This window comes from Lates calcarifer, unplaced genomic scaffold, assembly GCF_001640805.2.
Source record: "Lates calcarifer isolate ASB-BC8 unplaced genomic scaffold, TLL_Latcal_v3 _unitig_4933_quiver_1709, whole genome shotgun sequence".
Lineage (NCBI taxonomy): Eukaryota > Metazoa > Chordata > Actinopteri > Centropomidae > Lates > Lates calcarifer.
The window spans coordinates 16,895-28,382 of record NW_026117197.1 but is presented as its reverse complement, the minus strand read 5'-3'; the positions used below and the strand labels follow the sequence as shown (position 1 = coordinate 28,382).

Here is an 11,488-nt window from a genome sequence, read left to right as displayed (position 1 = left end):
ACAGAATGCTTACGACCGGAGCCCCAGCAACCAGCAGAGCAGCCCCAAACATATCAGCCACAGTTTGCCACCCCGTGGGCCTTCCAGAGAAGATGACTCTTCCCGTCATCGGCCACGACAACTGGAGGCCCACCTGGCTATCAATGGCACCGCCAACCGGCAAAGCAAGTCTGAGTCAGATTTCTCTGATGGCGACAATGACAGCCTCAACACAGCACATCCAACTCCAATGATACCATCAACTGCAGCTCTGAATCCTCGTCCAGAGACAGTCTGAGGGAGCAGACGCTCAGCAAGCAGACCTACCACAAAGAGACTCGCAACAGCTGGACTCACCTGCTTTCAGCAATGACATCATCCGCAAGAGGCACTACCGCATTGGCCTAAACCTCTTCAACAAGTATGTGCAGTCTACTACACAAGATCCATTAACAAACTGCCCACACAGAGTCAGACACAATCTGATACATTGCTGGGACTTTTTAGCCTCCGAATTTCACAGTTACACATTACATACTTAATGTGGTGGAAGAGGTTATGTAAATTAGATCCAGTACATTTGTTATGGCTTAGAGAATATTTTTGTTGAAGAACCCAGTAGGAAACTCTTCTGTCTGATAAATATGCTGTGATGTTGATTGAAACACAAGTATCGGCCTGTTACACTTAAGGTGCAAACGAGCCCAGGACTCATTCTGCCCCACTTCATCTTCATCTGAGCCTGTGTGATTATGTTTAATCAGAGATGATTGTGGATTTGGTTTCTGTCAGACCCAGCCATGAAGTGCTTTTTAATCATTTGTGATCAACACCACAGGGAGGAGGAGCTCATTCCAATCCACCACGTCCCTCCTTAAATCCTGTCCCTCATCTGACACACATTTGACCAAGGGCAGAAGTGCAGTGGGATAATCACAGATTTGGATTGTGTCCTCACCGTTCCCCCTTTTGTCTCTCTCTGTCTCTCTCTCTCTTCCCTCTCCTGTATTTCCAGGAAACCAGAAAAAGGCATCCAGTATCTGATAGAGCGTAACTTTGTTCCAGACACTCCAGTGGGTGTAGCCCACTTCCTGCTTCAGAGGAAAGGCTTGAGTAGGCAAATGATTGGCGAGTTCCTGGTAACAGACAGAAACAGTTCAACCGAGATGTCCTTGAGTGGAGTTTGCAGTGGTTCTGTGTTCTCTTTGACATATTTGTATATGCAGATGGAGGTACAGATGAAAACACCAGATTATTTAAACAGACTTGATTTAACTTGCTACCTATGCCAGTGCACAGAATTTTGTTTTATTTGCCTTCCAGGAGCATAACTATATCATCATTTTGTTGCAAATAACGTTGCCAGTTTGCAATCTGCTGTTAATCTTCTAAATACTACATAGCACCTCAAGTTACATCCAAGAAATAAACAGAAATAGAATCTACTCAGGAAATGGCTGTGATGCTCCCATAAACAAATGGATTCCATTTATATTCCACTGTTCTTTTAATAAGGAGGAGAAGTCATCAAGATTTTGTATTTTCCAGCACTGATTCTTTACATCATTCAAATAGCACCTCTACTTTATGCTTCAGACTGGACAGACGTATCTGAAATATACATAAGGCATACCAGCTCTATCAGAGCCCATTGAGATTCAGTAGAGGATAAGGCCAGGAAAGACTGTCAGTGTCAGTTTGACAGGCATTTCTAAAGGGCTTCTTGAGAAAATGTCTATAAATCCTGACATGTAAGGTATCAAGACTCTGGAGAGCCAAGTCACAATCCCACAATCACTCTTCAGCAAAAAGTGCTCTGGCCCTTTATTCAAGGTAGTGTTATAATCATCAAAAATATTATGCATTAAAGCTGCACAAATCAATAATATGAACAATGGATCTACTTGTATTGTGAAACAGGATCACTCACTGTGATGAACCTAACTCTGGAATTTCTCCTTAGCTCTATGAAGCTTTTTAGCATATTTCAGTTCATTGATTTGGTTTTAAGGCCTGTTACTTTACTGTTATTAGTTCAGCCTCACCACTCTTACCAACCTTGTTTCCAGCTGCAGTACATAACAATTCATTGTATGCTATGTGTCCGGCACCAAAAAGCAGACTGATGAAGTTAATAACTAGTCAATGAAAATAATAGATAATTTTGAAACTAAAGAGAAAGTTAAAGATCTCAGGAAATGATTTGCACCAAAACAAAGTTAAAAGGACCGCGATTTCCACACCACAACATACTGTATTACCATTACCATAAGCACAGTTCCAAATGATGTCATTATTGCATCCAGTCTACTGGACAAAATATGTAATATCCTTGGAGAAATATGCAACTGTTTGCTAACTTGTTTGCAACAATAACTTAAGTAAATAACTTAACTATAAGATGATAATAAGTTAAACATGTGCATATATTATGCTTGCTGTGGAGTTCTTCAAGTGGCCAAAAAATACAAATTAAAAAAATGTACACACAGCAATGTAAGAACAACAGCATAACAGGCTGTACACTGAAAGAATTGAGTGAGCTGTATCAGGATACACTTTTACTTCTTCTGACTGTGTTGACATCTGATGTTTTCATGTCACAGATGATCAACAAAGAGTTGCCTGTTTTACCATAATGAAGAAGGTGTATTTTTTCACAGCCTTTAAGAGTTTCGATATTTATTGTATGCATGTGCCTACACACAGTATTCTATATTTTCCTAAGCAAATTGATCATCTTTACCACTGCTAACTGTGTGTTTTTCACCAGCTGTGTGGTGGATGAAATGGACTTCTCAAGTATGGAGCTGGACGAAGCACTCAGGAAATTCCAGGCTCACATCAGAGTCCAGGGAGAAGCACAGAAAGTTGAACGGCTGATAGAGGCCTACAGGTAAGAAAGTCCTCTGACAGCTAGCTAACAGATGACATGGCTTCATCTCCCAAACCAACTTAGACTCAGTGATGACTGGATCATTAAAAATCTCACCCCAAGTCATGTAGTTTCTCCACTGTAAAAAGGACTGTTTTGCGAATAGTTTCTTACACCAACTGATTATGAGACAGGTTAATCATTCCTTGGTTCATTGCCATGTCTCTTGCTTATACCAACGCTGTGTATATGATTAATGGATAGCACAAGCTAGTTTTTTACAGTTTCAAAAACACCATCTCTCTCAGACTGAGATCAGTAAAGCAGTGCAAAGCCATTTTAAATCCAGACTTTGTTCCACCAGATCACTGCAGAAAATTAGTTCAAAAAGTTGAGGAAATCTCCCTCAGGGCTGCTGATGGATGTTGTTTATTCCTCATTTATTCCTCCAAACCTCCATTAGAACATTGATGTCATACCCACAGAAGATTATCTTTGATCTGCACCAAGCAAGGACATTTTGGCCTATGGAAACACCAGTCACTGTTACTTTGGCGGGACAATGATAACTGACCATCTGACTCTTGCTTGCAGCCCAGTACAGATATGATCATGTGCTCACTTGGTGATTCAGGAAGTTGTGAAATGGCTTATCTGATTGCTGCAGGTTATATCGATAATCTTCACACACTAGTACTCAATCATTGTTTGATCTTTTGACTTGCGGCTATGAGACATTACTTATGACCACAGCTTAGATAATGGAGAACTCATTATCAATATCAGCATCAATACCCCTGTCCACAAGTGGTAGTAATCACTAAATGGGAAGCTTACTGATTTATTATGCCTTGAAGAGAAGTCCTGATACTGATGCTTTCTTGTTTACTGACAAATCAACAATTCAATTAGATTTAACGTTAGCATTGTTTTACAGCATGCCTGCATTTTTCTAACTCACAGTGAAAAGTTTTGAATTCTACTGACTTGTGTTAAAAAGTATTGACCATGTTAATTCAAAAAAGTTTGAAAGTAGTAGTATCTATTCATACCCACACTAATATAAGGGGCTCCATCACAGCAGAAAAATAAGTATAATTAGATTTTTTCGTTTTGGTAGTTACAATTTTGACCAAATAAGTACTTAAGTACACAAGCTAACATCCATCCATTATCTATACTGCCTATCTGTTAAGCGTCGCGGGGGTGCTGGAGCCTATCCCAGCTGACACTGCGGCGAGAGGCGGGGTACACCCTGTACGGATCACCAGTCCATAGGAGGGCCAACACTTATAGATAAACAACCATTCACACTCATATTCACACCTATGGCCAATTTAGAGTTACCAATTAACCTAGTATGCATGTCTTCGGACTGTGGGAGGAAGCCAGAGTACCCACAGAGAACCCACGTAGGCACAGGGAGAATATGCAAACTCTACACAGAAAAGCTGTGAGGCGACAGTACTAACCACTGCACCACCGTGCTACCCATAAGCAAACACCAAGGAAATATATATTGATTTCTTCACAAAAAATACATTCAGTTTATTTCAGTTTGACATAAAAATTTCTCTGTCCAATATTCTCTTTGCAGCCAACGCTACTGCATCTGCAACCCTGGTGTGGTGCGACAATTCAGGAACCCTGACACCATTTTCATCCTGGCCTTTGCCATCATCCTTCTCAACACAGATATGTACAGCCCCAACGTCAAGCCTGAGAGGAAGATGAAGCTGGACGACTTTGTTAAGAACCTTCGAGGTACTTTGTCCTCCCTCCCTGTGCCACGTCCAGCTTACTGTCACAAAGCTAATATTCTTCTGAGATATTACTTTATGGCCCCAAGGATAAATATTCACCTCAAATTGAGTTTTGTACATGCATTTTGACTGATTAATATTCAGTATTATTTTATAATATTTTAATTTTATAATATTTTATAATAATTTTTATATAATTTTTAATTTTTATAATAATTATTTTATAATATTTTTAATTATTGAATATTATTATTCAGTAGTCATGTCAAGAATGCTTTGCTGTCGAGGCATTTTTAGTTGCCTTCAACAGATTTTGAGGGTATTAAGAGGGGCTTTGTGGCATGGCTAACTCATTTCTCTGCCCATTGGAGAGTCAGTAATTAAAGTACAGTATTGAGTGGAGGAGTATTCATCCTCAGTGAGCTCTGAAGGACATTTCTGTCTGTACTGTGAGAAATATGTGCAGCGCTGCAGTATGTAAGCAAATTCAGGAGTTCATCAACTTTCATAAATCTGTGAGTTAATCATTAATCCTTCTCTTTTCTCTCTCTCTCTCTCTTTTCCTCTCATCCTCAGGAGTGGATGATGGGGAGGACATCCCCCGAGAGATGCTGGTGGGGATATATGAGCGGATTCGAAAGCGAGAGCTCAAGACTAATGAAGACCATGTATCCCAGGTTCAAAAAGTGGAAAAGCTCATTGTTGGAAAAAAGCCAGTAAGTCTCAGTTTGCCCTTGGGCTGCTGCATGTAGAGTGTGACTTCTTTTATCTTCCCCTTTATTCAAGACCTGAATCTAGCAGGAGCATGCAGAACCAAATTATCTAATTTACCTTTACACTGTCATGGAGAGCACAGGCAGCCAACATTCTCTAAAAAGGAAAAGAAATGAAAGAGCATGCTTTACCTGACCCTACTTTCTTCACTATGACACATCAATTCTTCAGGGCTGAAGACCTTTATGCTGAATGACTGTAATATGTCTTTTGCCCGAAGTGCTACCCAAGAAAAGTGCTGTCTGACAAGCTCTGTAATAATTCACTGACAGCCTCACACCCAACAATCTTGTACATGTTCACTTAGAACCCTACCCTTCCCTTTGCTCCATTGATGCCCTTTTCATCAAATTAACTCCACCATAGTGACACATATCAGGAGAAGTCCAGGGGACCTTGACAGTATCATAATCATTAAGGTTGACACAATCTGGAGATACAACATATTAAAAGGACACTTAGATATTTGCTCTGTGATCCATAAAACTAGCTCTAGACTGTAAATGTGGCCCATATATCATGTTGAACATTAAGTGGAATGTCTTTTCTTTGATGTATCGGGAATTTTAAAGCTCCCTTATGTGTTCACTGATCCTGGGAAAATGACATACTCTTGTATGTATCTCTCTCTCCATAGATTGGCTCTTTGCACCATGGTCTGGGCTGTGTAAGTGTTACTCTTTCTTTCATCTACATGTTAGGGTTGAGGGGAAATATCTGTAAAATACGTAGAGGCTTTCTGAAACAGATATAAAAATTGTAAGATTTATAAAGATAGATTTTGTGAGGCAACAAAAGACCAGCTCAGAAATGATGGTGCATTGTGTGCAGGTACTATCCCTACCCCACCGGAGACTGGTCTGTTACTGCAGACTTTTTGAAGTGCCCGACCCCAACAAACCACAAAAGTTGGGCCTGCACCAAAGGGAGATCTTCCTCTTCAATGACCTGCTAGTGGTATGGCAGACATCATTCTTCTAGCACATTGAGAACACATTAGGGCATCCCACTGAAAGAGTTCAAACCACATTATATTCTATGCTTTATTCACAGGTTACTAAAATTTTCCAGAAGAAGAAGAACTCAGTGACGTACAGCTTTCGACAGTCTTTCTCACTTTATGGCATGCAAGTGCTACTCTTTGAAAATCAGTGTAAGTGCCATGGAAATGTTTGTATAGGTTTCAATATGCTTCAAACAAACTACTACTAAACATTCAAAACATCCCTTTTTTGAATGGCCACACTCAGGGGGGCTGTCACAGGGAGGTCAGTACTCAGTGAATTTTACAAAAGGGAACAACACACACTTTTAAACATTCATGGTATTGCTCGTGTTCCTCATCTTGTACACTTACCCAACCACAAACTTGCTTGTCTGATTGTAGGTCTCAGAAAATGACAAAACTTTATGGATATTCAGTTCTGACGTCAGCTAAGTATGGAGGGATGGGTTTCTGATGCTGTTCAACAATCTGACAAGGATTTTGTTGGAGGCTTACATACACAAAATAAGTGATAAAATAAGTGGTTACATTCAGTCAGTTATTACAACAACCATTATTGCTATAGAGTGGTCTGTATTCTGTGTGTATAGGGATTTAAGTGTTGATATCATCACTTTAGATTATCCCAATGGAGTTCGCCTGACCTCAGCTATTCCTGGAGCTGACATCAAAGTGCTCATCAACTTCAATGCACCCAATCCTCAGGACCGCAAAAAATTTACTGATGACTTGCGAGAATCAATCGCCGAAGTCCAAGAGATGGAGAAGTATCGGATAGAATGTGAGTAAAAGTTTCCTTTTTATGTGGAAGTTTGGCATTATTAAATATAATATGACTCATTCACCTTTATGCAAACATTATATGTGGACATGTGGAATAGTGTCTACTTTCCATATGTTCCCCTTGCACAGCTGAGCTAGAAAAACAGAAAGGGGTGGTGAGGCCCAGCATGTCCCAGAGTTCTGGGTTAAAGAAGGAAACAGGAAACGGCAACCTGAGCCGAGCGAGCCTCGATGACAGCTATGCCATTGGCGAAGGTTTGAAGAGGAGCGCCCTCAGCAGCTCCCTACGTGACCTCTCAGATGCAGGTAAAATCAGGGATTGCCATGGTAACACACTATCTTATGTCTCATCCGTCTGCTAGACAAAGTACAGTGTATACCCAAGCTGAATGCTGGCATGATACTATTCACTCCTTTTTGAGGTTAATTGCCTTGGAAACTAGCTCCTGTTCCTGTACAGTTTTGACTTGGGTGCTCATGCAGAGTCTCTGAGCCATGAAGCCAGTGAAGCAATGAGATGGGGATGGGTGTGTTTGTTAATGGACCAAGGTGTAATTTACTAGAGGCTATCAACTAATAATCCTGCATCACCAGTGGGGGACAAGGCAGTGCTATGTAGGTCACTGCGATCAATTTGAGCGTCTTAGCGGTAAGAGGAATTAATGTTGTGCAGTTGATTCAGAAAGGGTGGAGTGAGCTGCCTTGGCAGTGCAGAGCCGCTCTGCACAAACATTCTTGGTGACGTCAACACTGGATTCAGACAAGTAAAGCAACACCGCAGAGAAGGAGAATGAATTGAGCTGCTTGTTTGATCACTGCTTTTGATGCTTGAACACATTCTAGTGATAACCTTTATAAAGCCCAATCACAACTGGATTTTTGAAGCGTATGGAATTTAGTAGTTGTGGTGAGAACTACTTAGCCTTTAACAACAGTTGAAACACATCTTCTGTGGCTCTGAATTTGTTCTGTCAAGTTGAAGAAAATAAGCCTGTAAATGTCATTCTGATATCATCAGAGTGTTCTCACCTTGGTCTCAGAAACTGCAAATTTTTAACAGAAAGCTTCCATTAGAAACTGGCTACATGGAGTTTGAAAGATGTGGTCAGTAAAATAAAATTAAATGTAAATTGGATGCACAATGCAAAATGAAGGATCCAGTGTTTTTGCACTGAGACTTATACTCAAGGCCAACATTCTGAAAATCCTGGCCTCTACTGCCATTCTTTTTTTATTTATTTATCTTTGTCTTTTAAACCTTGCAATTTAATGGACATGAAATACAAAATAGCTGAAATTCCTTTTAATGCAGTGAGGTCTCCTGCCAGCTGTGCCTGAAGTTGCTGTGTAGAAATCTAAAGAAATGATCAACCTAGAGTTATCCCAGAGGCTGTCCTTGTTGTGGAGTTGTAGTAGTGACTTGCTTCTTCGCTTTCTATAAGTCTTTATTCAATTCTCTGTGCTGAACCGACAGTCTGCTGTTAGTTAGCTTGTGTGTTACCTTTGTCACCTTAGGGTACTAGTGCCCTCCCATTCTAGACAAAGGGATATATGAACCCTCGCGTGATAACCAGGCGTGTCTAATCTATCATGTTACATGTTCTGGGCAGGCAAGCGTGGGAGACGCAGCAGTGCAGGATCACTAGACAGCAATATGGAAGTAAGTAGGACATAACTGATGTCGAGCTGTCCTCTAACTTAATGTTGTTCATTCACACACGTGTTTGCAATATTTTTCCTTGTACTTTTGAGTTTTCTTTTCTGCTTTAGTGGTGTTTTTGTTGTGAGCACCTTGGACACTATGCATGCACTGGGATGAACAGGAATGATCTGCTGTGGCTGACAAGTTAACCCTTCTTGTACACAGCATGGCATGACTAATAATTGTCCTAACTGTCATTAGGGCTGCTCTGTGTTGATGTTAGACTCTCACCTTTGAGTCATCCTCTCCTGTTTAGTGGGTTAGATTTTTTGTAATTTTCTGAATTTTGTCCTTTTTCTGTTCACTCAAAGTAAACCTTGCTGTGCTTTGTCAGTTCCAACTACTGCATGCTCACAGTTTGGAGTGACCAACTGCAACTGCTTCTTCTTATTGACCCCTGACCTTGACAAAAGTCCCTCACTTTTCCTTTTAAATTGGACTGCAATGAAAAAAATCTAAGCGTGGAGGCACCAGAACATGTTGAACAATCTGTGTGACCATGGCCATTGGTATGTGGCTAACTGAATTAACTTGATTTAATTGTTGATAATGCTATATTTTTCATACTGTCAACAAATTTCCACTAAAAGACTAAAACCAACAGTATGTTAGTTCATCTCTTAATACTTTCTACATTGTCTGTGGTGCTCAGCATGAAGCCCATTAGTTCCAGCTGAAGATATAAATAATGAAAAAACAGGTAACATTTTTTTAAATGTAGTCTTCGTTACGTGACATAGCTGGGCAGCTGAGTTTAATTAAGCTACCTTAAGGTCTGGATTAGTCATCAGTATTCAATATAAGTAACTCAATGTTTATGCCAACAGAACCCACACAGAGTGCAAAGATTAATAACCTGCATTCCATTTGTTTTGGGTTCTTATTTAACTTTTCACTGTTCCTCTTGCAGCACTACTAGAACTTTTGCTTGCTGCTGGTGCTATGAAAAGTTACATGAAGATTACTGTGTAACATGTATCAATGGATTATGCTCTTTTTCTTTCTTATCTTTTTGGATATTGTGGTCCTTTAAAAAATGTATAATGCATGGCAGAGTATATAACTGATACCTTAAAAAATAGTTTCTCTCTTTACCATCATAGCAGGCTAGTTGTCCAACAGTAATCCTTTCTTTGTAAAATTTTTTGGGAATTATTTCTAACAAATTCTTTAGAGCTTTATGTACAAACCATTGCAAGGGTCAGACTGCTCTATCAGTTCACTCAAAGGTATTGAATGATAAGTAATGATTTATGGAAACATATGAGCACATCAAAACTCAGAGATTCCAGACATTTTTGATTTTGTAGTCAGTTTGCATGTTACGCATGGCTCTTACATGTAAACTTCATTTCTTTAACATAAACTTTTGTGATTGTTCTGTAATTAGGGCCCGAGCAACGAGTTGCGTGGGCCCAACGGGGCCATGCAACGAGTTGCAAGGACCCTCTTGTTTTCGGTCTGTTTATTATTATTATTATTAGGGCCCGAGCAACGAGTTGCGTGGGCCCAACGGGGCCATGCAACGAGTTGCAAGGACCCTCTTGTTTTCGGTCGGTTTATTATTAGGGCCCGAGCAACGAGTTGCATGGGCCCAACGGGGCCATGCAACGAGTTGCAAGGACCCTCTTGTTTTCGGTCTGTTTATTATTATTAGGGCCCGAGCAACGAGTTGCGTGGGCCCAACGGGGCCATGCAACGAGTTGCAAGGACCCTCTTGTTTTCGTTCGGTTTATTATTATTATTATTATTATTATTTTTTTTCTTCTTTTTCCGCCTCTTTGATCGCCTTTTTGAGGGCCTTAAAATGCGTCAAAACTCCTGAAAATTTGCAGACGCGTCAGGCACGGCGAAAAATTTAAGAATTTAGGGGTCTTGAGCATGGGTGTGGCAAAATGGCCTCGGTAGCGCCACCTACATTTTTAACGGAACAGCCCCTCAAGCCCGTTGCGCCTAAAAATCTGAAAATCTGCACACATATGTAACATCCCATGACGCACCAAAAAGTCTCTTGGAGCCATATTCTAAACCCAACAGAAAGTATTTTTATTTTGACCGGAAGGTGAAAAAATTGTGTGTTTTTGGCCATTTCCAGGGGTCGCTTGAACGCGAACTAGTCCTAGACGCATTATCCGATTGACTTCAAAATTTGATAATTTGTTCTTAAGACATAGACGAAGTTAAATTGCAAAAGTTTCGGACTTTTCATTGAAGGGCGTGGAAGTTATGGCCCCTCAAAGTTCGATCACTCGCCACAAAACAGGAAGTTGCTTTAAATTTGCTATATTTCGGCCATACTTTGTCCAAACTGCATCAAACTTTACAGGATTGTTAATGGTACCTATCTGCACACATCCATATGTCAATATTCATACAATTGTTGTAGCACCACCTATTTATAGCAGGAAATGACATATTTTATAGTGTGATGTCCAGTTTCTAGACGGGTGACCAGATTCACTTCAAATGTTGTCAGGACAGACTTAAGGATTTTTGGAAGACTGGCTCCGAAAATTGTGAGTTTGGGTCGAAGCGTGTGCCGGTTCTGGCCCGTCAAAGTTCAGAAACCCAACTTCCTGTTTGAAACCTCAGATTTTGGGGTAACT

The 11,488-nt window shown here is 40.4% G+C and overlaps 1 protein-coding gene across 1 annotated transcript; it reads left to right on the top strand.

Annotated features, from left to right (window-relative positions):
- Positions 1-4: 4 nt before the first annotated feature.
- Positions 5-9,849, top strand: LOC108872413 (IQ motif and SEC7 domain-containing protein 1-like; the record flags this gene model as incomplete). The annotated part of the gene is given in 14 exon segments (XM_018660066.2): positions 5-208; positions 211-328; positions 331-400; positions 995-1,113; positions 1,116-1,155; positions 2,753-2,875; positions 4,452-4,618; positions 5,194-5,333; positions 6,029-6,058; positions 6,223-6,348; positions 6,445-6,544; positions 7,017-7,178; positions 7,310-7,486; positions 8,791-9,849. Coding segments are annotated over 14 exon segments (1,641 nt in total), but the record flags the coding sequence as incomplete, so codon positions are not given.
- Between the last annotated feature and the right edge of the window lie 1,639 nt (positions 9,850-11,488).